Below are 24,494 nucleotides of genomic sequence, written 5' to 3'. Positions count from 1 at the left end.
CGATTTTCTTTTCCGCGGTACCTAATAATTCCTCACTCGCCGACCTCGACGTTTTTGGTTTCGCGTTTTCATTCACTCCTTTCCTGAAGATGAGCTTTAAGTTCCCCTCCGACACGAGCCCCTCTACACCGGGGAAGCCTCGGGGTCTCTTTCACAATGGTTCTGCGGCTGCTCCTCCTTCTGCCTCCCACTCCTTTACGCCGCAAGGCCCTCCCCCATCCACCATCTATGGAAGCTCTCAGATGAGCTCAGGGTCGCACGGAAATTCTCCTAAACCTTTCTTTAGTCAATCCGAGATGATGAACGACAGTATCTTCGGGTCTTCCATTGCTTCACCCGACTTTGCTCCCTCGCGAGCGAAAAAGACTGCCGCCACACACCCCTTCGCGGCGTCGCAATCTCTGTTCAGTGTGACAAATGGCAATGGATTCGGGGGATCGGCTAATTGGGGAGAATCAACCGGACTCGGGTCGTCGCAGATAGAGGAAGAGCTCGACCACAACGACGAAAAAGAAAAAGAAAAAGAAAGAGTGGAGGAAGAGGAGGAAGAGGAAGAGGAAGAGGTTGACCTGCCACGTCAGGGACTGGTAAATAACACTAATGCCGGGCGTGGGCCAGGTTTTTTGGACACCCAGTTTTTCAACCCAGGTTTCGCACCGTCGATGCCTGCGCAGCGCAAACCCATCTACTCTAACCCCGGGAATGCAAAGCGACCTAAACTTGATGAACGTTGGGCGAATCAGTCTCCTCTGCGCAAGGCGAAGCTCTTACCCAAAAAGGCCTCCAATATCCCATCGATTGTGCGAAATTTCGTATCGCGAGGACAGCAGGCGCCGGTGGTGGTGGAGGAGTCCAATGATATAATCGTGAAGACTGAGGACGAAATCTGCCGGATGTACGATGAAGCAAGACAGGTGGAATACGGGGATGTGGAATTTCAGACCGCATTATCAGGGGTCTGCAGTCGCCTATCTAAGGCATGGCAATTTTCTACCGAGAGTCATGGCGCCTTTCAGTCAGGAACGGGGATCGGTCCTCACGAAAATGCTCCGAACGTTGTCAAGGCCAGCTTCTTGGGATCACTCCTGCTTCAACTCCACCACCCCCCTGTTTCAACCGCAAAGTTTGGGGGCTTCGGTCCTTCCTTTGGACTCTCCGCCCCTCGCGCTTTGATGCTTGCTGGCCCCAGATTCGGCCCAGCGGACCCTATTCCGAAAGTCCTCCTGGACTGGCTCGACGCAAACAAGGCTCCACAGACACCTGACATTCGGGCATTAGCACAAGTTGAGCCTAACCCCACGGCCTCTCCAAACTTCTGGGAGCTCATCAACACCGCTGTCCTACGCGGTCACCTCGCGGAAACAGCGAAGACCCTACGGTCGGCCGACTTCAATTACGCTCGATCGGCTTTGGAGGATGGCTTGCCTCAGACTGGATACCGTGGAGCACAGCTACAAAACATTCAACGATGCATCAACAAAGCGCTGCAGATCCTAGAGTCTTGCCCCAGCGTCCGGGATGACGACTGGGATGTCCGCGGTGCAGAGTGGGCATTGTATCGAAAGCGGGTAATTTCTGCGGTAACTGATCTAGAAGAATTCGCTGAAGGCGATGAACAACCCAACCCAGAGCCGCCCGCTGCCGCCGCGGCCATGGGCAATCGATTCCAAGCGGTCAACTTTGGTCTAGGGCCTACGAATGTTACCCAGGATACTTCGTTTACGCAGTCCGCGCGTATGGCGGAAAGCCGGGTACCATGGACCATCTACCAAAGCCTTCGAACCCTGTACCGCATTCTCCTCGGCGATCCAAGTGCGATTATGAACCAGGCCCAGAGCTGGATCGAAGCCACAATCGGGCTGACGGTGTGGTGGGACGGCGAGGATGACAACGAAGAAGAGGAAGCAGCAGCTAGCAAGAATCACTTCCTGCGCTCCCGCACACCAAGATCCATGGCTGCTACACGTGCCGAGGCTCCTTATCTCCGCCGCTTGGATCTCGCATTCAGCAGCGCAACCACCACGGGGGGGGCCGACGAGACAGGATTTCGCATCAACTCTCTCAGTGGACTTGAGGTTGGGTTGGCATCGGTTTTTGAAGGGAATGTGGAAGGAGTATTGGAATTGCTTCAAACATGGTCGTTGTGTGTGGCCTCGGCAGTTGCCGAGGTCGCCTCAGCTGGTGGCTGGCTGGACGCGGGAGGCGGAGCCCAGCCACTTTCGGGCTTGAGTGAGAATGATCTCATGGTGCTCTCGTACGGTCAGGATGACAAGGGGACAGACCGCAAAAAAGTGCGTAAGGATGATGTCCTCAGTGCTTATGCGATGGGGTTGTTCGAACGGCGGTCTATCGAAAATGAGTCTGGAGCTCGCGAAGGATGGGAGCTAGCGCTCGAAGTCCTGAGCCGGCTGGACGACAACGAAAAGATGCAGAAGAGTGTTTCAGAATTGCTGGATAGATTGCCTCTTGATACAGCTGAGCAGATGGATAAGGTGGTTTTGCTTTGTTCCGAACTCGGCTTGGATAAGGAGGGTCGCCGTGTCTCCGAGGTATGTTATTTTTTTTTTCTCTTTCTTTCTTTCTTTCTTTTTTTTTTTTTTTTTTATTATTATTATTTTTAAGATTATATACTGATACTCTGTTTTTTTTTTTTTTTTTTTTTTCCCCCAGCGTTACGGCGATCTCACTGTATCCAACACAGACGAATACGGCCTAGCACTTGTCTGCTACGCTCGTGCGCACAACCGACGCAAGGTCAAGTCGGTCGTCGATCTCCTTATTTCGTATAGTTTGGTTCAATCGCGGGCTTACCCAGCCACGAGTGACCTAGATGAGCAACTTCGAACGTTGATCCGAGAGCCCAAGACTTGTCTTTCAGCTATCGCGGCCGTGGATGAGGAGGCGGCATCGGTCCTGCAATTCTACTTCAGTGGCTACGCAACGCTCCGTCGATTCTACGAAACGCGGGATGAAGCCATTGGGCTGCCGACGGGGCAGAAGCCACGCTACAAACCATTGGCTCGGCGGCGGGCGGCAGCGCAGGCGTTGGTTGCTGCGATCAGCAGTGCAGCGGACAGTATCTATGGTGGACTGTACGACCCAGATCGGGACTCTGCGATCCAAGTTGATGGGCTCCTGGCTCTCCTGGGGGAGGCGTTGCCATTCGTCAACGGTGGTCTGAATTCCGGAATTCCAGCTGAAGCTAATCGAGGCGGTACAGAACGCACGCCCATCTTGACGACCTCTCAGCAGGTTACGATTTTATCTGCGGTGGAGGATCTTGAGACGGTGACGCCGCGGGTGTATGCGCAGTGTGAAGAATGTTTCCGATCGACGCTGCGAGAGTTCCAATCTTGGCAGCGAGACTCTGGCAGCGGAGGCGCGGCCGTTGAGTCATACGTGCTGCCGCCGTCGCCACGGGCTCTGCTGAAAAAGTCCGTGTCATCGGCGACGGGGTCGAGTACATTCTCCTTCATTGGCAGCGATCTGATGGAGACGGCGCGCCCGCGGTCCCTGTCGGGATCTGCTGAAGGGTCTGGGGTTTGGGTGCGACGCAGTGACGGGGGCGGCTCCTCTGAACGGGAGTGGGACTGGCGGGCCGGACTGGCAGACGACGCGCAGGGCGATGATGTTCTTCGGATGCTGCGGTTGGGACTGGCGAATGGGCTGAGCTTGGGGGCTTTGCTGGTGTAAGTAAGTAAGGTAAGGTAAGAAGTAAGAAGCTGGACTCGCGAAGTGGGATTTTTTTTTTACAAGGCCAGGTGTTATTCCTTATTCCTGTGATGTAGAGTCATAGTCCTCCGGATTAGTAGGAGTCATCATCACAGGAGCAGTCTTAAGTGGTTTAGAGTAGTATTCTGGATTGCAAATCAACCGGGTTGTTATTTTTAACTAACTAACTTAGTTAACTATTCTCTGGTTACAAATCGGAATCCCGTCAGCTAGATTATACCTACAAATCACAGCAATCCTAGTCAGCCTCACGGGATGCCATGCCATGTGTTTCACACATAATAATACCCATATTATTGCCGTAAACTAGGGTGAGTCCAGTCCCTGCTAATTCCCCGTTCGTTCAATGAGATTAGTTCCTGAAACCAGAGGCTGGGAATCCTGTAAGGATCTGCCCCTGAAAGTTGAAACTAAAGAAACGGTCGACCTTGACAGCTGAACTACAGCCCGCTCCTAGCTACCTTGGGTAGCTGTCCAAGTAGTGATTTGCGAGCTGTTCAGCCCGCGTCGACGTTTCGTCTAGTTTTGAGGCATGCCCGACATGAGCAACAGAAGCCGGGTGGGATTTGGTCTGGTCTGGTCTGGTCTGCAATGCAATGCAAGGCATCCCACTGCTGCTGCTGCTGCTGCTGCTGATGTTGGCTTCGGCGTCTTTCTGGTTGTTTTCCTGTTTGGGAGGAGGGAGGTCTTTCGAACGGGTTCGAGTGCTACTATACATACATACTAATATATATATACTATATATATATAGGACTTTTATAAATGCTGGATGCTTAGCTGGTTTCTTCTGGTGTACTTGAGATATCATCATTGAAAGAAACATCTACTCTAATCGTCTACTTCTCTCTCTCTCTCCTTGAACACATCTATCTCTCTACTCTCTCGATATCCTTCTTCCATCGAATAATTATTCAGTGAATATACATATCATCTCGGCATCTCAAACAATGTGCTACCAACTCATCGAACGCTTCTCCGTCTGCGGATGTCTCTACTTCCAACACGCCATCGACCCGTGCACGGCCTACGGCCAACGCGGCCACCAGATCCAAGAGAAAACCGTTCTCGTGGGATACGCCTGTCCGCGACACACGGGGAAACGGGCGCCGGATGCGAGTGCCGCTGCGTACGCGCATCTGAGATGATGATGCGGTTGGAGTGTTGTTGTTGTCTCGTCTCGATTTCTCATCTATTGTCTACCTACTCTGATCTAGCTAGCTGGACAGCGAGCTAGCTCGGATATGATATGATGATATGCTACGATAACATGTGATGTGATGTGAACCTGAGGGGCTTTCTATATGTTTGTGATTGGGTTTAGATGTGACGTGACTCTGCGGGTTCAGAGTGGGTTGTTTCATGAGACAAGAGTTGATGGATTGATGGATTGTATGATATTCACTTGTTGTTTTGATTTTAGTTCTAGAGGGATGGAGGTGGTGTTGATGATTTATACGATATATGTATCTAGATATGTACGACGTATGTACTGTGTTGTACTCTGTAAGTGTAGATCTCGACTTGGCTTTCTGTAGTCTACACACACACACAATCCGGTCATAATTCATCTCGTCATCACCTTCATCTCTCCTACTCTACCTCTCCACCTCCTCACCACTCGTCCACCTGGCTTCATACCGTGCGGACCTTCCCAATTCATATCCCGGAACCAGTCGACCACATCACCGGACACAAGTCGAGCTCAGCTCGCAAGCAGCCGACGATGAGGCCCAGCCAGTTCAATCTTTTTTTTTTTTTTTTTTTTCGAGTTTTCAACCTAAGCAGGAATTCTATTCCTGCCAAAAGAGCGACTATTGTACTTGAATGGCAAAAGCTCAACAATGCCACGTTTCCAATGTCAAGCTAATCGGACCCAGTCCAGGAGATTCTATCATGGGTTGTTGTTGCCGTTATCATCACGGAGGAAGCACAGAGGTGTGTAAAGAAAAAAAAAAAAACCTAGTTTAACGGCGGACAACAATACCCTGGCGGCGCACGGCTCGGCGCGCATGCCGGTATTCCTCATCACTGTCGGATTCCTCGGAGCAGCTATCCTCGGAGGATTCAGTCGCGTAGCCGCACCGGCTGCCACCGCAGTCAAGCTTGACACGGTCACCCTTGCGCGTGATTCCGTAGCGCTCGCAGTGGCAGACCGATGGGGGATCGGACATGGACGACAATGAGGAGGGGGAGGTGCTGCCCGAGGACCGGGAAGACAGGGACGAGCCAACAGAGCTGGGGGGGCTGTTGGAGTACGAGTACTCGTCGGACATGCGCGATCCAGCAAAGCGCCGGGTGATTTCATCTACGCTGGGCGCAAAGTCAGCCTCGCGGATCTGGCGCGACGCATAAGGCTTGGAGGGCTTGGGGTGCTGGATCTTGGAGGGGGACAGCGCACGGCCCGTGGCGATGTCGGTAGAGCCACGGCGCGTACGGCGACTAGACGAGGATTCCTTGCCTCCGGGAACGTCGAGGATGTTCAGTTTGCGGCCGGTGGTGGGCTCCACGGTGTATTCGACAGCGGGATCATGCGAGACGTGGTATCCGTCCATGATGTACTATATCATTCATTAGCTTGGCCCTTAAAAGACAGAAACAAAACAAAACAAAAAAAAAAAAAAAATGAAAAGACATACGTAGTACCAGTAACGGCCGCCGAGCTTCAGCATAGAGGTCTGGAAGCGGAACTTGCCAACCCAGGAACCGGATTTCGAGTCATCGCGCGAGAGAGGAATCTGGCGCGAGTAGTTGTCCCAAGAGCCGAGCAGATGGACGGTCTTGACGTTGGAGGAGGTGCGCAGGGCAAATTTGAGTTGAACAGCAGACATTTTCAAGTAACTTGCAATTGATGGGTTATAATAGGAATTATTAGATTATGCAATGCAGAAAGAATAGTATAAATCGTGTCGAGGTCAACTTCCACCGAGTAGAAGCGGGCAAAGTCGTTGATGATGAACTTGGTCGAACGACTACCAGAGTCGATGCAATCGAGTTCACAGCGTTTGATTGGATTCCGGAAGAAACCAACAACAGAGGCTTAGTCGCAATGACGAGGATCCAGTCCACGACACGTTGGGATGGAAATTAAAAGTAGAGTATCAAGCAACAAGGCTGAGCAATTGGGTCTGAGCTGGCGGGCGGATGACAGAGCACGTTGACCAGCAACGAGAATGAAAACCGTCAAGGTTGATTAATTAGGAAGTATCCTGAACCAAGGTATAATAGGGGATGAGTATAAGCAGAGAGCACAGCTCGTCTGAAGGATTTTTGATATAGAATGGGGGGGGGGAAAGAGATTAGTTAAAAGGGTATAAAACGAAGAAGAAGAAACCAAAACCAAGTGCAACCAGTGCACAGGATACTTCAAATTAGGGGGCAGCTTCGACAAGACTGGCTTGCTGAAGAAGAAGAAGAAGAAGAAGAAGAAGAGAAGAGAAGAGCAGGCGCTTGGAGCCTCTTAAAGGGTGGCAGCGCAGGATGAGACACACTGCAGGTTTTCTATTTTGGGATGAGATAAGAACAGCAGCGGGGGAGGCCAACAATCAACAATGATTGGACGGAAATCAACTTGCATTCACTGGAACGGGGTCTGAGCTGACAGCCAACCAATCACCAGGATCGAGTTGACGCCCGTGATTGTGCTTTCTCAGCCCCACTCAGAATCAGAGCCAATCAGCGTTGGATTTGCATCACATTAAGTTTGTTCGTGCATGGGTTTCCCTGTATCGAGGGAGTATACAAAAACGACAATACGGTACTTGAGGCACTGAAATACAAATCGATACCTACTTGGTACCAGGCTAGCTCTGGAGTATGTTCTCCAATGCGTACTGGACTAGAGTTCGTCATCCAGGTACCTCCAGTCTCCCTGAAGGAGCAGGTCGCATCACTTAGCGTCCCGAGGCGTCACACACGGCAGAGCACAAACTTTGCAAGACCGTCAGATAGAGATAATTGGTATTGTATCATCAAGTAACTAGGAATCCTCTTGTCCACTATACGCCAGGAAAATGCCAACGGCTCTGTTTTTAGTTGATATCACCAAAATTTTGGGAGGGGAAAAAAAAACATAATCGCCAAAGTGGGAATGAAAAAGAACAAAAAAAAAAAAAAAGACAATATAGAATGATGTACATTATTGTCCTGCAAGCGGCAAGACTCAATCAAGTCCATTATTGTGCGGTGACTGACTTGGTTGCCAGTAGTTGTACCCCTCACCGCACGGACACGCCGGATCGGTTGGTAAACATACGGGCTGCAATATTCATCGCAGCCAACTCTTGGAAGAGGAGCTTGGCTGCATAGGGAATATGCACCTGAGAGATTCGGTGCTTGTTGTTGCACAGTCGACACTCGAAAAGCCCCTTCTTCAGTTTCCTGCCACACGGGTTATTTCACGTTAGCGTCAAAAAAAAAAAAAAAAATTACCGGAAGCACAACGCAAAAGGTTGAACTTACGCAATCGGGGTCATCAATCCACAATCATCACAGATGTGGACACGGAATGGGTCGGAAACATCAAAGAGGCGCTCCTTCAGGAATGCGCTGGCTCCATGTGCGATCATACAATCGCGTTCCATCTCTCCGAAACGAAGACCACCATCACGAGCACGACCTTCCACAGGCTGTCGAGTCAAGATCTGAGTCGGGCCGCGCGCACGAGCGTGAATCTTGTCGTCTACCATGTGTCGCAATCGTTGATAGTAGGTCGGCCCCAAGAAGACCTGCGCCACCATTTTGCGCCCAGTGTGGCCGTTGAACATCACCTCGAATCCACGCGACTGGTAGCCGTGCTCTCGAAGCAGGCGCGAGACCGAGTCGACGGTAACATCCGTGAACGGAGTCGCATCACCTTCGAAACCACGCAGAGCAGAAACCTTACTGAGCTGACACTCGATCAAGTGCGCAATAGTCATACGGGACGGAATAGCGTGGGGATTGATAATGAGATCGGGCGAAACTCCCTCCCGAGTGAACGGCATGTCTTCCTGACGATAGGTAATACCAATGGTACCTTTCTGACCGTGACGTGAAGCGAACTTGTCGCCAATCTGAGGAATCTTAGTCGTCCTCATGCGTACCTTGACGAATTTCAGATCGTCATTGCTGGTGGAAACCAACACTTGATCCACGATACCACTTTCCGTACTACGGAGCGGAGTCGAGACATCCAGCTTGGTATGAGCCTTGGTTCTCTGGCCAAGCTCCTCCGCTTCGGGCGCGAGGGGAGCGGTCTTGCCGATAATGATATCCTCTCCGGAAACACGTACTCCGGGAGCAATAATGCCATCTTCATCCAACTTGTCGTATGTGCCCTTGCGCATGCCAATAGTATCTGATCGCATTGGCTTTTCGAACCGTTCAACAACCGTCAAACCGACCATCTTTTCACTGTCCGTGTATGTCCGGTAGAAGAGACTGCGGAAAAGGCCACGATCGATACTACTCTGGTTCATAATAACCGAATCTTCTTGGTTATATCCGGAATAACAAGAGATAGCGACAATGGCGTTCTGTCCGGCAGGGAGCTCACGGAAACGCAAAAACTCCATCGATCGTGTCGTCGCCAGCGGCTTCTGCGGGTAATACAGAATATTCGCCATGGTTTCCATACGCTGGTCAAAGTTGGTCAGGAACACACCCATAGCCTGTTTACCCATAGCAGATTGGTAGGTGTTACGAGGCGACTGGTTGTGATCAGGGAAGGGAATGATACTAGCGCAAATTCCAAGAATCATACTCGGGTGAATCTCGCAATGTGTCCAGGTGTGTGCCTTCTGGCTAAGAATAGACCGCACACGTTTGTTGGGATCGTGCTCCTCCTCGGGTAACGCATAACCTGCCTGAAGCTGCTTCGATATATCCAAGTCTTCCGGTGACATGACGATCATGATCGTTTCTTCCTCCTCGGCATCCACGTATTCAACAACTCCAGATTTGACTAACCCATCCCATCCGAAGTAGCGCTCCCGGCGTTCTTCGGGGTCGAGGTCGGGTGGCAAATCTTTGTCCTGCTCCAACTTGCGAATGTGCTCCTTGTTGAGAACCAGAGAGCCGCAGTTCTCACTCTTCGGGTCATTGTCAATGACGAAGAGTGGTCGGCAGACACGACCAGCATCGGTGAAAATCTTGAACTCACGTTCACGAATATCTCGGATAAGACTGACTTCGTGAGATATCATGTTCCGGCGACGCAAGGAAAGCATGGTGTTGACAAGATGCGCCGGGTCACGATGGATACCCACCCAGACACCATTCACGAAGACCTTAGTAGCATTAGGTGTCACTTGAGGCTCGAATTCCTCGAGGACTTCCATATTACGTTGGATCATGAAGTCGATGATAGGTTCGCTCGGTGTACCGACAGTGATGTAACACATAAGAGCTAGGTTCTTGACCAGACCACAAGCCTGACCTTCAGGAGTTTCTGCAGGGCAGACCAGGCCCCAATGGGTGTTGTGTAGCTGACGAGGTTTGGCAATCTTTCCATCACGACCGATGGGAGTATTTGTTCGACGAAGATGCGACAACGTAGAAGAATAGGTGTAACGACTGAGCACCTGCGACACACCGGCCTTGGCGCTGGCGGCCTTCTTCTGTTCTCCCCAGTTACCGGTGGCAAGAGCATACTTCAAACCACCCGTCAAGGTGCTAGCCTTGATACCAATGTTCAGATAAATCTCCCGGTTCGTTTCCACGCACCTCTGCACATATCGCTGCAGATCCCGAGTGACCCTAGTGAACAGAACACGGAAAAGATTCGCAAGAAGTGGGCCAGCAAGATCAAGGCGCTTCTTTCCGAAATGATCACGATCATCGACATCCCGACGACCGAGAGCGCACTGAAGGAGTCTATGCACCATGTAACCCAAGAAAAAGGCCTTTCGCGTCTCGCTACCCTCACTTTGGGAAATATGGGGCAGCAACTCCTTCTGCATAATTTCTCGAGCATATCGGACACGGCGCTCATGGTTCATGCTGGACTGAGAAGAACCTCTCTTCGCGATGAAATCCAAAGCAACCTCACGGTCTTGGATGACGAAACCTTCTTCAATACAGGGCTTCAACATCTCGAGCATAGGAGTATCATTGCGGTCGTAGCAAATGTGGTTAAGAATGTCCTCATCCGAAACAACACCCAGGGCACGGAAGACAACCACAATCGGGATATCTGTCTTGACGTAGGGTAGAGTGGACCTGATGGTAGGACCGAATCCGCCCTTGGCACTATCTCCTTTCGCGAATAGCTTAAGAGATAGCTGTGAGAGTAGTCGTGAACCTTTCTCGACGGCACTGCGGATTTCCGCCACATAAGGTGTTGGGCTGGGGGGGGCCTTTTTGAAAACCTGAACAGTATTTCCGGCACTTCGTTCTTGAGCGATGAGGACCTTCTCACTTCCGTTGATAATGAAATAACCACCGGAGTCGTAAGGACACTCGTTCCAGTTGTAGAGAGCCTGCTCGCTCAGATCCTTGAGAATACAGTACTTAGACTTGAGCATAATAGGCATTTTGCCAATGAAAACAGTTTCCTCCTTTGCTTGATCAGCAGGCAACTCTTTCTGCTCCCACTGGAGATAGGTTCCCGCCGCCTTCCTATCCTCATTCGATTCAGCAATATCGTCCTCATCACGGTCAGCGACCAGACGTTCTCGGCCCTCCATAATCTTCTTGGTAATTCCCAAATACAGAGGACTAGCGTAGGTCAAGTTACGTAGACGAGCCTCCTGTGGCAACATGATCGTGGTCGCGCCATCGCCCTCAGTAACGGAAGGTCTTGACAACATAACAGTCCCAAACTTCAGTTCGTATCGGCGGACGACAACGGGGTCAACTTCATCCTCGGAAGGGGGAAGCGTCTGATCGAGAGTAACTTGACCCTGTTCCTCCACCAATTCTTGCATGGTCGATGAGATGAACTCATCGAAGGAGTCTAATTGCTGCGAGACCAGACCCTTGGTGTCGAAGAAGGACGAGATGACGGTCCAGCAGTCCTCCGACGTAATCCCCTCATCCATATCATCGTAATACTCCTCATCGTAGGCATCGCCGTAGTCAGCCATCTTGACGGTTACTGGTCACACAAGCTCGAAGGAAGGACAGATGGAAGATCGGAGAGCGCAAAGGGCGGCGCGACGCGCTCGATAAAAGAATCCAACCGCAGGCCGTCTGGCAGCGAAGACTGCAGGTCCCTTCAGTCTAAACGTCGTGAATGGCCACAATGAAGGGAAATCAGCAAGGCGGGAATCTCAGATGGATGGAATGTGAGAGATCCCAGCCAGGCAGTAGATGCTGGAGAAACACAAGAGGCGCTGAATTGCTTCAAGTCTCAAGTCTCCGTCCGGTCCTTCACCAGTGCCGCCACTAGCGCCTCGATCGCCCCTTGGTAGGAAGGCGGTGAGAACTGCTATCGAGTCACGTGAATATATTTATTGCCTGAGGCCTACTTTAACTCTACTACTATATTACAAGAAGAATCATATTTCGCGTTTGGAGTAATGATACATTCATTCCCTTGCAGATATCTAGGCACGGCTTGGCCATGGCGCTATCTACTTTACAGGAACTGGAGAAGAGTCTCCAACATCTCCTTGTGGTCTTTCTGCCCAGGTTCATCTTCCGAAAGACCCTCGATTTGCTCTAGAATGAAGTTAGCGTTGATACTTGAGTCGCTATGAAGGGGCGCTGATTCGCAACTTACCCTGTAGAGTGCTTCGAAGGAGGGATAAGTCTTCATCGCGATCCGACAGGAGCGACACTATCTTGCTTTTTGCTCCGTCATCTTCGGCAACAAGCCAGGCCAGGATAACATCGATAAGCTGGAGCATTTCGTTAGTATTTAGATCACGAATTGATCCTAGTGTGAGAACGAACCTGTAAAGAGAACAGCCCGGCATCGAATCTTCGTGAGAGCCACTCGCCTGCCATGACTTCTTGCTCCTCTTTTGTAAGACTCTTTCGCTCTTTCGCAATCGCCTGTTCCACTGGCGATACTCGTGAGGCGTAATCCCTCCTCAGCTTGATTAGTTTCTCGATTTTCTCGTAATCCTTCTCCATAAATTTGGCTAGGGTGCGGATTCTTGGGGCTGACCCCCCCGGCAGAAGTCGCAGCAAAGACCCAAATATGCCCAACAAATGCTCAATTATCTGGCTCTCTTGCTACATGGAATCAGCCTCCACACTCGAAGTGAGTCCATGTTGGTGAAGCTCTTACCTTTCGCATGAACATGCCGAAAACAGTTCGCAAGCCTGCTGCCTCAACTAGTCGTTCGCATGCAGCACCGCCTCCACTGCCACCCATTGCATGATCCAGAATTCTTAGAGCGCGCGTTTTGCTGAATTTACCCTCCTTCAACATAATCTGTGCAAGTTCCATACCTTCTCCCTCAATAAACTTTTCTTTCCCAGAAGCCTCGTCTACGAGACAAGTTAAAGAGTCAAACAAATTTTCTGCGTATTCTTCCTCATCCGAGTCCTTCTCCGGGTCACGCTTCCGGTATTGACTTAGTAGCTGAAGCAGAGCCTCTACTCCGTCGAGACTGATACATCGTTCCCGGTTCTTGGGGCTTGACTGTAGAAGAATAGCAAGAATTTCGGCAGAGTATTGCTGATTCTGGCTCACTGGTCGTTCTTTCTTCTGTATACGTGAAAGCAACCAAGGCATTGTGTGAGAGTCCTGTCCGATTTTTTCTGCGATAGAAGCTTGGGAAGCCAGGTTTTCAAGAACGCCTTCAAAAGGTTAGTATTCTCGCAGCTCCAATAGAATTAACGAACCATACCTAGTACATAGTAAATTCCTGCTCGATCGGCTTCGGATCCTTCATCTAAGCGCGCTAGGTTTTGAGCAAGGAGTTCGATGAGATCCGCATCCAACTGAACAAGTTAATATGAATGCTCTGTATAACACGGCAACGAATATCGTACCATTGCGTTCACCAAGGTGTCCCATTGTTCTTGTTCTGCTTCCACATCCTCGTCTGTCAGCTCACTGATGATTTGAATAGCGTCAATTGCGATGTCAGCATTTTCATGCGACAGTAGGGATATCAGAGAGCCCACGCAGCCCAAGTTGGCAAATTCATTGTATAGTTCCGGATGCTCTGAGAGAATCGAGAGGCTTTTGATCTCAGTATCTAAATCGGCTTCAGAGGCCATGAATCTGGAAATTATTAGCGTTTTCTAGTTATTCTTGACATCCATAAGCGGTTCGACCCGAACAAGACTTACTTCTGAGGATCATTTTCAAATTTCCCTCGCAGTTCCGCGTTCTTTGAGATCTTCTTCTCGAAGTTTAGGGCAAACCGTCGCAACCAGGTAACGTCGAATTTCTCGTTCTGGTCCGAATCAGCCTCTTACTTCTCCAACTCTGTAGGATTTGAGTATTCATACCACGACCTCTCCTTGATCCTGCTCATCAATGTAGTTCATGGCCTGCGCTGTTTGGCGTTCCATTCCTCCGCCAAAGAAGCGTCCTTCATCATCATCCGGGATATCCTCGGATTCGAAGTCAGGAGGCAGCTCCGGGCCCGCATAGCCATCGTCCTCCGCCTCATCCTCCACTACAGGCGCTTTTCCTTTCGATTTGACATCTCCGTTGGCTTCTAGCTTCGCCGCCTTGTAGAGCTCGTCTATTCGCTTGCAAGTTAGTAACTTAAGGTCGACTTCTTGAGACGTCGGGGTTTGCGAACGTACTCGGATCTTTCGTGATATCTAACTTGCGTTTAGCACTCGCTGCCGACAAAGGTTTCTTTATCTCATTAGCGACAATCCCTCAACGACCAGCGGTAAAGAGTAACTACCTTGAAAAGCTCGTCGATGCTTGTCATGGTTGCGACGGCTTTCGCAAAGCCAAACTTATGGATTCACCAGCACGGAGGGACAACAAATGCAGAGGGATAGTATGCGTCTAGAATAATTCCTCCAATAAACTGTAAGAATTACCTGGTCAACCTCTAACTTCTGAGCGAATCTTTCCTCTCAAGTAGTAACTGGTCGCGCAGCAGCTCCGCGATGACTACGGGCGCCACAACAAGCTTAAAGCGCAAAACCAGCGCCAAGGAAAATCGCCGACAGATTTCTCGAAGCGACTTTGCAGAACTACATCATCACCTCTCTCTCTCTCTATCTTTGTATTCGCCATTCACACTCTTGACCTTCCGAGATAATTCACTTGGTTTATTCAAATTTTACCCTATATTCAACCATGGCCCCCAAGCAGCACATCATTCCCGCTGGTCGCCCCCAGAAGGGCCTTTTCAGCACCACATATGAGCAACTCACTGCCCCGGAGAATGCCACTATTGTGCGAAGCATCCTAGTTTTCGGTGTATGTCTAGTCCTGACTATTTATTTCGCATGGCTAGAGATGCTAACTTATTCTGTTCTGCAGGCTGGCGTCGCTTTCCTCCACAGCAGCCTGTCCGAGCTCCTCCTTCCTCCGTAAGTCCTGATCTACGATGAAATCCCGTCACAGTGCCAGGCTTTGCGCTCTGATACTGATATATGCAGTCTCTAAATATACTTCCGTTGCCGCCGGTTGCTTCAAGCCCAACGCTCCGACGAGATTATGATATGAGTTAGTGTCGGCTGGGAAATGAGCGATCAATCTTCTACGATATTCCCTATGTTCAATTATCATTGAGCATTGTATTATATGGTGTGTTTCATCAGGCATGTTCTGGATGTATCTTGTGGATAGACAAGAAGTCCTATTCACGGTATGGGGTACAATATCCTGTGGCGTTTAATAGACGTGTTTAAATAAAGTGAACCGGGGTATTCTCCCTCTCATTTAAATCCTGTGGATAGTACAAATGGGCTGTTTCCAGCTTAATGTATTGAACGGCATGAAGGGTGCTGAAGAGTATAATCGTGTAGATACTTGGGTTCGTATAGCCTAACCTTCTCCGCTGAATCCGGACCAGGACGCGACAGAATCGAGTCACGTAGCAATGAAAGAGGAAGACTACGAAATCTCTACATACTAAAATGCTTGGGAATTGAAAGTAATGTCTCGTGGGAATCAAAATTTGTAGGTCATATCACATATGGACTTCTGCCTCAGGCACTGCAGTCTCCTTTCACCAGCCGTTTCCAACAGCCGCGTTTCTTCTCCAGGAGTCCAGAGTCCAGACTGGGTCTTAACTTAGCGGCGCAAAATGCCGGATCTCTCACCAATTAAACCCGTCATATTAAATTGGCATAGAATTGGCGGGGAAGCCCGCAAAACCCCACACTTATTTAGGTATGCTACCCTTTAGGGGGTGTTGCCCAGTGTCTTCAATGTCAGATCCTGAACACCGCCTGCATTCATACCAGGGAGAACGCTATTCTCAGCGTTACCACAGAGACTACCGCTCAAGTCGTTGATCTTTTTCCAATGCGTCCGCTGCGGCTGGCCGACTTGGGTTCTCTGCGAGCAAGATGATGTCGACCATCAAGCGCAAGCAGTCGAACACCGAGATATCCGATGATGGGCCTAGGGCCAGGAGAGCAAGCAACGTTCTAGGTTACAACGCCCATAGCCCATGGCTTCAGGACTCTACATTCTCTGCGAGCAGGAGGTCAGTAGGGAACCGCGCACATGCGCCTTCTTTGCCGCTGGCCAATATGGTCACAACTGTGCAGGAATTGATTGATCCGGACTTCGATCCGCTCATTGCCATCCTCGACGAAGAACCGCGCTTTCTAAAACCACTACCAGACCGAGTGCCGCCAGAGGACTTGGAATTTCTCCGCTTTCGAGGCGCCCTCTCGATCCCTGAGAGCGGATTACGCACAGAACTCCTGCGTTGTTATATCAAGTGGGTGCACAGCTTTTTGCCTCTGTTAGACTTGCAGGAGTTCTTACGATGCATTGCCGAAAACGATCCGAATGGGAATATCAGCCTGCTTCTATTTCAGGCTGTGATGTTCGTCGCGACTGCTTTTATAGATTTTAAGCATCTGCAGTCTGCGGGGTACACAACCAGGAAGAGCGCACGAAATGCATTCTACACACGACTCAGGGTATGTGCAACACCCTTCGCTTTGGTGATTTACCCTTGTACGAAAACCTGTACTGACAGATTATGAACATTAGCTTTTATACTCCCTCGACTGCGAAGACGACCGCATAGTGATTGTACAGACTCTCCTTCTGATGACTTATTGGTCGGACCACATGAATAGCCCGCAGAGAGACATATGGGACTGGATTGGAATCTGCAGCACACATGCCCACTCTATAGGGTTGAATAGGGATCCGTCATTTTCTGACATGGATAAGAGAACTAAACAAGTAAGAACTCGGCTGTGGTGGTGTTTGTTTTCCCGTGATCGGCTCATTGCGATGGGATTAAGGCGTCCAACACAGGTTAACGAGGGTACAAGCAACCTTCCGATGCTGCGGTTAGAAGATTTTGACTTTGACCCATTCCATCCGGCAGTAATTGAGCAGTTTCGCTGTCGCCAACTGGAGGACAGTACTCATCAGAAACGTCTTGCCACGATGTTCATTGAGAAGACCAAGTTGTGCCAGTGTATTGGCCGAGTGCTCTTTGCCCAATATACTCCCTCACAATATCAGTTCGGCGTGACAAACCGAACAACTATTAACCTAGTTCCTAGACACGCATCGGAATCGGAACTATCGCGGTGCAGTCAGCGTCTCGAGTCATGGCTTACAGCCCTGCCTAAGGATGTTCAATTCATCCCCGCGTCAAGGTCCAATTTCAGCGACGGAGAGGATGTCCTTCTCCTCCATGGCGCCATGGTACGAATGCTCTACCATGCCACTATTAGTACCCTTCATCGTCCATGGGCATTTGGTCTAGCCAAAGACCAAACAAACTCCTCGCTTAGATTAGCAAACATTGCGCGAAATAAGATACACGAAGCCGCTATAGGGATCACCAATATCATCCAAGGCTTGAACAAGCTCAATCTCACACGATATCTCCCACAATCCGGAGTAACGGTCATTCTACCGGCCGCTGTGGCGCATTTAGCCAACTCCATGTCCAACGATCCGACTCTTCGTGAACGCAGCATCAATAACTTCCAGCAATGCATTCAAGTCCTCCAGGGACTAAAGGACATTTATCCCGCGGCTGACATGGAGGTGGCTAACATCGAAGCCGCCGTGAAAGCCCATCCAGAAAGCACAAATGCTCTCCTCCAGATTATGCAAGTTAATAGCCCTGCTGCCCCTTCGCAAAGCCAGGACGCGCCGCGCCAACCCAGCTCTACATCAAACCCTCCCATTCCTCACAATAATACATCTTCGTCTTCCGAGGGTGTCCACGTCCCCAACCAATGGACCCCCCTTAGCGAAGAAACAGACCCCGCAACTAAATCCAGCACAAGGCAGCTAGACTTCGAAACCCCCTTAGCTCAACAAACATCCCCCACAAACCCACTCCTAAAGAATAGCACCGTGAACGCGCCCCAAACCCACCCCAAACAAGTACAACCAACACCGCCTGACGACTTCACCGATCCCCTCATCTTCACCGATCTTCTCCAATTCGATGTCGACATGGTTACTTCCACCTTCTCTCCTCCTGATCCCAACCCCCCCGGTGCTGCCGAATTCGAACTAGATTGGACAACCGAACTACTGCAATGGGTCGACGCCAACCCGGAGTACTACTCTAGTGTGACTGCAGATGCACCGAAAGATCTTTTCTCGTTTGCTGCCAGACGTGATCAAAGCCCACCACCGGGATATAGATATAGCCATGCAGGCGGAAATATAACCGGAGATCTAGATCGAGACTTGGGATTGACGTGTTCCGGCGACGAAATGTATTAGGATGTATTTGCGAGCATGTACGTACGTATTATTTGCGACTCCCCGCGTTTGTTTGATACAATATTAGCACATCAGTGGAAATGTAAAGAGTGATTTCTTGATAAAAATCAAACAGAAAAACGAATCACTAGGAATATATATTATTCTATGGACAAATGAATCCCATCAGCAGATGAGAGAGTGTGATAAATACAATGCCACCCAGAACTCCAACAATGTATGCTCTATGTGCACCGCGGTGGCCTGTGGGGTCTTTGCTTCTATATTTTTCGACTTCGGTTATCTATTTGGCATTCTTCGTCCATCGACTGCTCTCATCGCCCTCTTCCCAGACCTGCTCAACATATCCTAGTCTCTTTTTGACGCTTTGAACGGTAGCCTTGTCGCCTGTGTTCTTGCCCATGTTGTCGCTCAGCTTCACGGCGGGTTCCCCATTTGCCGTTGAGATTTTGATGACGATGTTGAGAGGCTTGGACTTTTCGCCGGTAGATTTGTGGGTGTAGTCATCTAGCCATATTGTTAGTTTAAACTGTTGAGAAAGACCGGTATGAATCCAGAGAGAATAGCTCACTTGTGAAGAAAGTTCCAACGCCAAAGGTTGGTTTGAAGCCCGCCTCCTCTGCGATGGTCTTGTACTCGAGACAGTGCTCAATATCGAGTGAGTCAGAAAACACAACGACCTTCGTATCTGTGATGCCCTCCCGGTCGTAGAATTCGCGGGCCATTTTGACGAAATATGTTGGATCGCCCGAATCCTGGCGAATACCGGTATACACTTGTGCGTATGTTTTGCAAGGAGTTTCGTCCTGTCCATCGATGGGTTTGCGGAAAGCGTCAAGGAATGCGGGTGTGCCGAATGTGTCCGTCAGTGCGATTCCGAGCACCTGCAGTTTGGTTAATTAGATTTACTTGTTAGATATGTATGGCACAGGAACTTACTCCCTCACCGAAGCAACCGAGCCAGTACTTCAGTGCCAGCTCATTTGCGTTCTCGTAGTCATCCGTGATCGCGGCAATGGTCATGTACCATTCATGAGCCACGGTTCCGACAGGGTCAACGTTATACTTCATTGCGAAGTGCACGTTGCTCGTCCCAGTAAATACGCCGGGTACTCCTTTCTCTTTTCCCTCCTTAGCCGCCTGGCATAGTCCATTCATCACTAGATCTTGCGTATGGTAATCACGGCGTCGTCTGGTTCCGAACTCAGAGAAAGTGCATCCATTCTCAAGCAAAACACAGCCCTTCCGATATGCTTTCTCTTCCTGGCAGCCGTAATCCCAGTCCTTCTCGCTAAACATAAAGTATGCTTGACTGGTCAAAGCCAAAAGCGGAATTTCATACAAAATTGTGTCAACCCAGAGGCCCTTCACAACATACTCAATGTCACCAAAGTCATCATCGCTACCGGTGTCGTTGTCTGGAGTGAATTTAATTTCGAGCTGTTCTGACGGCTTTAGTCGAAACGTTGTGAGGAAGTTCAAGTATGCGTCGTTGAAGTAGGGGCATCGCGTCTTGAGAAACTCCAGTTCGTCATTTGTAACTTGAATATTGGCAAACTCTAGACGCGGACGCTTACGTTAGTTAAGATATATTAAACAGAGGAGTATCCGTCCGTACGTACTATCCATTTGCGCCAGCATCCATTTGTACCCACCCCGCGTCAACTTCATTTGCGGGGTTCGATTTGTGAAGCCATAGGTAACGTCTATAGCAGGATCCAGGTTCCGCATTAGAGAGGCCATGAAGTCCCACTAGGATATGTCCAGAACTTACGAACTGTCGGGAAATACTTGAGAATCGCGCATTGCATAGTCAGCTTGTATAAATCCGTATCGAGAAGGGAGAAAACCCCCTCCGGAAGCGGGGAAGACGATTGTTCCCCCATGATTAATATGTGCCCAGGTTTGCAGAGCGTCTGCTGTTGACTGCGTCTGGATATGGAGAAACAGTAGTGCAGAGCAGATCTAGGTAGTTCCTAATAGGAAGATATACAGACTGTGCAATACCCAAGGAAGGCATTTAAGTTAGTGAACCATGAAGTTATTTAAGCCGCGGGGCATGATTACCGAAAATAGATGGTTTGCACCGTTTGCAGGGGATAGAGAGGGGGGCAGTTAGATATCAAAACAACACTCAATCGCCCTCTAACAGGATATTTTACCTTAAAATTACTCGATATATATACTTAAAAAGGGCCATTTCCTGTTTCCTAGAGTCTGCATAATGTTCACTTTCTATGGGTGTGAAGTAGGCGCAAGTTATGTAGATTGATATGCTATCACCGCTGTATAGATCAGAGCCCCGCGATATCGGCGCTATAGTTCCAGAAGCCGCCCATTTGTGGAAGTATTATAGTCGCGAGGTTCGTGATCATCACAATCAAGTAAGGGATTGAACCTCCCCTCTGAAAGTGAATAATTGACACTTGATTCTGTACTTTTTGCGTTGTTGAATTACATCCAACAGATCTCGAGCCTCGAGGCACATGAGATGTGGCGCAGTGTGGCTGACAGATCTACACGTGGCGCAGTATCGGACGAGTGATTTCCCCGCTCCGGGAATTCTTCTAGTGCATCTACGATCGCCATTCGTGCATTTAACCAACTGTTTCAGTACTCGTCGCCTTTCTCTCTCGCATCATTTCAAGGGGCAAAACCGTCCCAGTTCTTCGAAGGACTATATCTCCGCATATATAGGCGCAACAGTTTACGTGGAATTCTCCTTCCGAACCCACTTTTCACATTGCTTTTCTAAACAACTGCCTTTAAGGCTGAAATATGGCGCACGGTCAGGAGGATTGCGCCTCCGTGCTAGAACAGTTTGTTCATGATGTGGCGAACTTACCAGCGGAGATCAATCATTTGATGGAGGAAATACAAGCAAAGGACAAGATCATTCAAGATTGTCGCGTTATGATCAACTCTCGCGATTCCAGTTTACAGAAGTTCATCAAGCTCAACGGGAGTCTGACGCCCAACCCGAAGGAAGAGCAGTACTCGAAGATCATACTACAAAATTTGGATCGGTCCCAGCAGCTACAGGATGAAAAAATCCAGCTGAGTGAAAAGGCATGCATTCTCTTGGACAGGCAAATAAAGAAGCTGGATATCAAGATTCGCGATTTGCAGACTGATGGTGTACTTTCGAATGACCCTCCTCTTCCATCCCTCTTCAACAATAAGGATCAATATCGCGACCCCCCAAAAATCTTCTTTCCTGAATCATCCACCGAATCCCCCACGTACAACTCTCCTCTGAACACCACGTCAGGCAATGCGAATATCGTCCTAGCTGCTACTCAACGACTAAACCAATCTCTTAATCGATCAACGACGGGAACCGGTGTAGCATCGGGGAATGCTGCACGCAGCTCTGCCCCCGCCACTCCTGCGTCTGCTACCGCACATTTTCAACAGCGACAGAGGGAATCATCGGCAGGGGCAGTGGAAAATAAACGACGACGTCTCAACGCCTCCCTAGGAACGCTGCCCGCAGCCTCTTCAAATCTCCGGCAGTCTTCACTGGGACCCGGAACACCTAAAGCTGGAACTCCAGCTTCAAGCCGTGCCGGAAGTGCTGGCCCACGTTCAGCAGTAGTCACGAAGAAAGCCCTAACGAAGAAAGTCGCACCCCATCAACAATTGAAAAAGATCAAATCTACTTTGGGCGCTAGTGGGAAACCCACTAAGCGGTCGTCCAGCACGAGTGGCCGTCTCAAGGCGGGAAGCCAGAAGAAGTCTCCGTCTGCCGCTGGTGGTGATGAAGAAGAAGATGACTCCATGCTCAGCAGTGCGGACATTTCAGACTCCGAAAATGCTAGCGAGACTCGCCGCGGGGATGACGATATGGATGAGGACGATGAAGATGAGGGCAACGAGGACACTAAGGTCTACTGTACATGTCGCACCGTCAGCCACGGTGACATGGTTGCTTGCGATAACGAAAACTGCAAATTTGAATGGTTCCACTGGAAGTGTGTGGGCTTAACTCGGGAACCGGTAGGGAAATGGTACTGTCCTGAATGTTCTGCCGCCAAGGCGTCCGAATGATTGTCTCGAATCTTTTTATGACCAACTTGTACGATATGACATGACATTGCTTTCTTTAGCGTGTACGTTTTAGTGGTAGTCTACCAAATATACTCAGTTAATATGATATAACTTGGAAGTAAATTGATATTCCCCCGTCTCTCTCTCTATATAGTATACAAAGAAAATATATAGCAACATGTCAACCCCCTTTTCTCATTTTTCCATATCCCAGCGTACATTTTAAATCCGCCCTTAAATAAGGTCCATATTGAACTCAACCATGGCCCGGGACCAATGCAGGACATGCAACGCCATCGCTATGCATAAGCAAAAGAAACATCAAAAAGAAATCCAAAATGCAAAATAAAAGAAGGGCAAAGAAAAGAAAAGAAAAGAAAAATAAAGATTTAGAAAGAAAGCGCACTCTTGTCATTCAGCCAGCTCTCGAAATACTCGCAGTTCTCAGGACTGACTGCACCACCGGGCGCACAGAGGTTGAAAACCGGACATTGGCCACAGGGCATCTCGGTCATGCCGTTTTTCCCTGTCTCGCCGTCGACAGGAGAGTTTTCGTCTCCCGGTTTGCGGGCCTGTCGCGCTTTCACCTGTTCAGGGTTCTTCACGGACTTGTAGACTTCTCCATTGTTCAGGGCTACGAGTTTGTTGTCGTAGCAGAGCATCTCGAGAAGCTGAGTGATACTTTCTTCGCCCAGGCGGACCGGGGTGATGCCACTCTGATTAACGGCTGTGGTTAATGCCGCGATAGTAGGGTAGCCCTGGTAGCCGGCCGGGTAAGGGAGGTAGCTCTTTTGGCCAGGTTCTCTATTCACGGCCACACCGCCGTCCTCGGTTTTGAGACGCTTGCTTCGAGATCTATCGGCCGGGGCTTCGTACCAGCTTTTGCGACTGACGGTGTACTCGATAAACCCGGATACGACATTGATGAAGTTCTCGTCTAGGACGCCATCTGTGAACCAAGCTCCACCAGTTACGTCTTCACTTGGTGCAAGACCCGCCAGCATGTACATCTTTCGGGTGGGGAACTTGACATTGTGGACGCTTTTGATGTAGTTCTTTCCCTCGAGGGACTTGAGGCAGCGGTCTAGAATGGATTTGTGTAAATTGGTGCGGCTCTGGATTGCTCGCACCCAGATACCCGATCGTCCTGTCGAATGGATGACATTGTAGACCAAACTTTCGTCGGGGCTGAGGTTCTGGAGTCTAAAGGAAACAAAGGGCTTTAGTTTGCTCGGTGCATATTATAGAAGTACGTAGGAAGAATGGAGAGGGTCTTACTTTTCAGCATCCTCTCGGGGAATAATTTTCCAGGCCAGTCGGTCATTTTTAGCCTGAAGTAGTCGGAAGAGTTTCTGGTCGACGAGTGACTGAGTACATTGGAGGAGAAGTGGGAGATCGTTCTTGGGCACAATATCTAGACCCAAAAGATCTTGTTGATAGAAGAGATGGTCGACAGAGAACTTGCTGATACATGCCTCATACAGTCTGGAGGCAAGTTCAGTCACAGAGCCGCCAGACGGCCCCGCGGAGGCCATTGTTCGCGAGTAAGAAACCGATCGTCAGATGAAACAATCACCGCCAAGGGATACGAAATAGCATATTTCAAGGACGCACGCCAGGGCCTAGTATATTAGTGACCGCCCAAACGGACAATTACCCCAGGAGTTTTGCAAAGGAACCAGGCGCAAAGGGAAGAGGACGTCGAGCTGTGGGAGAGTCGAAAAAGATGTATTTTTTTTGGGCTGGGTTGCAATTCTTTTTTTGGCTTAGCGTATATGACTATCCTGGAAAGGGTTTAGCGCTGGCGGAAGCTCCCCCGTCTCGGCCTGAGAGCCTGAGGCAGGCCAAAAATGGGCTCTCGGAAATTTCCAGAAGCTCTGGAGCTCACGAATATTAGGTGCATCGACGCCCGGATGTC

At 49.7% G+C, this 24,494-nt stretch overlaps 10 protein-coding genes across 10 annotated transcripts; 5 read left to right on the top strand and 5 right to left on the bottom strand.

Moving 5' to 3' along the window:
* Positions 1–89: 89 nt before the first annotated feature.
* On the top strand, positions 90–3,693 carry P175DRAFT_0531710 (putative nuclear pore complex subunit Nup85; the record flags this gene model as incomplete). The annotated part of the gene is made up of 2 exons (XM_040899896.1): positions 90–2,549; positions 2,671–3,693. The coding sequence occupies 2 exons, from the start codon at positions 90–92 to the stop codon at positions 3,691–3,693; spliced, it is 3,483 nt and encodes a 1,160-aa protein (XP_040753553.1).
* Positions 3,694–4,679: 986 nt separating this feature from the next.
* P175DRAFT_0531709 (uncharacterized protein) lies at positions 4,680–4,966 on the top strand (the record flags this gene model as incomplete). Its single annotated transcript, XM_040899895.1, has 2 exons — positions 4,680–4,858; positions 4,951–4,966. 2 exons carry the CDS (start codon positions 4,680–4,682, stop codon positions 4,964–4,966), a joined length of 195 nt encoding a protein of 64 aa, XP_040753552.1.
* A 730-nt stretch (positions 4,967–5,696) lies between these two features.
* On the bottom strand, positions 5,697–6,560 carry esdC (GTP-binding protein EsdC; the record flags this gene model as incomplete). The annotated part of the gene is made up of 2 exons (XM_040893762.1): positions 5,697–6,290; positions 6,369–6,560. The coding sequence occupies 2 exons, from the start codon at positions 6,558–6,560 to the stop codon at positions 5,697–5,699; spliced, it is 786 nt and encodes a 261-aa protein (XP_040753551.1).
* Positions 6,561–7,731: 1,171 nt separating this feature from the next.
* Positions 7,732–12,036, bottom strand: P175DRAFT_0523309 (DNA-directed RNA polymerase II core subunit RPB2). The gene is made up of 2 exons (XM_040899311.1): positions 8,191–12,036; positions 7,732–8,109 (listed from the first exon to the last, which is right to left on the bottom strand). The coding sequence occupies exons 1-2, from the start codon at positions 11,793–11,795 to the stop codon at positions 7,947–7,949; spliced, it is 3,768 nt and encodes a 1,255-aa protein (XP_040753550.1). The 5' UTR covers positions 11,796–12,036; the 3' UTR covers positions 7,732–7,946.
* Positions 12,037–12,217: 181 nt separating this feature from the next.
* Positions 12,218–14,714, bottom strand: P175DRAFT_0478104 (beta-catenin-like protein 1). Its single transcript, XM_040895346.1, has 10 exons — positions 14,532–14,714; positions 14,425–14,479; positions 14,122–14,360; positions 13,960–14,066; positions 13,657–13,891; positions 13,512–13,605; positions 12,947–13,461; positions 12,607–12,891; positions 12,434–12,551; positions 12,218–12,372 (listed from the first exon to the last, which is right to left on the bottom strand). Exons 1-10 carry the CDS (start codon positions 14,556–14,558, stop codon positions 12,290–12,292), a joined length of 1,758 nt encoding a protein of 585 aa, XP_040753549.1. The 5' UTR covers positions 14,559–14,714; the 3' UTR covers positions 12,218–12,289.
* A 221-nt stretch (positions 14,715–14,935) lies between these two features.
* Positions 14,936–15,175, top strand: P175DRAFT_0531705 (putative TOM core complex subunit Tom6; the record flags this gene model as incomplete). Its single annotated transcript, XM_040899894.1, has 2 exons — positions 14,936–15,058; positions 15,122–15,175. The coding sequence occupies 2 exons, from the start codon at positions 14,936–14,938 to the stop codon at positions 15,173–15,175; spliced, it is 177 nt and encodes a 58-aa protein (XP_040753548.1).
* A 758-nt stretch (positions 15,176–15,933) lies between these two features.
* P175DRAFT_0557080 (transcription factor domain-containing protein) lies at positions 15,934–18,651 on the top strand. Its single transcript, XM_040900741.1, has 2 exons — positions 15,934–16,740; positions 16,814–18,651. The coding sequence occupies exons 1-2, from the start codon at positions 16,156–16,158 to the stop codon at positions 18,524–18,526; spliced, it is 2,298 nt and encodes a 765-aa protein (XP_040753547.1). The 5' UTR covers positions 15,934–16,155; the 3' UTR covers positions 18,527–18,651.
* Positions 18,652–18,656: 5 nt separating this feature from the next.
* Positions 18,657–20,530, bottom strand: P175DRAFT_0523306 (nicotinate phosphoribosyltransferase). Its single transcript, XM_040899310.1, has 5 exons — positions 20,301–20,530; positions 20,149–20,232; positions 19,466–20,085; positions 19,098–19,410; positions 18,657–19,033 (listed from the first exon to the last, which is right to left on the bottom strand). Exons 1-5 carry the CDS (start codon positions 20,410–20,412, stop codon positions 18,810–18,812), a joined length of 1,353 nt encoding a protein of 450 aa, XP_040753546.1. The 5' UTR covers positions 20,413–20,530; the 3' UTR covers positions 18,657–18,809.
* A 609-nt stretch (positions 20,531–21,139) lies between these two features.
* On the top strand, positions 21,140–22,693 carry P175DRAFT_0501002 (putative PHD finger domain protein). Its single transcript, XM_040897070.1, has one exon. It carries the CDS (start codon positions 21,305–21,307, stop codon positions 22,574–22,576), a length of 1,272 nt encoding a protein of 423 aa, XP_040753545.1. The 5' UTR covers positions 21,140–21,304; the 3' UTR covers positions 22,577–22,693.
* Positions 22,692–24,293, bottom strand: P175DRAFT_0457558 (RPC34 RNA polymerase subunit family protein). Its single transcript, XM_040894657.1, has 2 exons — positions 23,855–24,293; positions 22,692–23,779 (listed from the first exon to the last, which is right to left on the bottom strand). The coding sequence occupies exons 1-2, from the start codon at positions 24,109–24,111 to the stop codon at positions 22,966–22,968; spliced, it is 1,071 nt and encodes a 356-aa protein (XP_040753544.1). The 5' UTR covers positions 24,112–24,293; the 3' UTR covers positions 22,692–22,965.
* Between the last annotated feature and the right edge of the window lie 201 nt (positions 24,294–24,494).

This window comes from Aspergillus ochraceoroseus, assembly GCF_002846915.1.
Source record: "Aspergillus ochraceoroseus IBT 24754 chromosome Unknown P175scaffold_3, whole genome shotgun sequence".
Classification (NCBI taxonomy): Eukaryota; Fungi; Ascomycota; class Eurotiomycetes; order Eurotiales; family Aspergillaceae; genus Aspergillus; species Aspergillus ochraceoroseus.
This window is presented reverse-complemented; position numbering and strand designations above follow the sequence as displayed.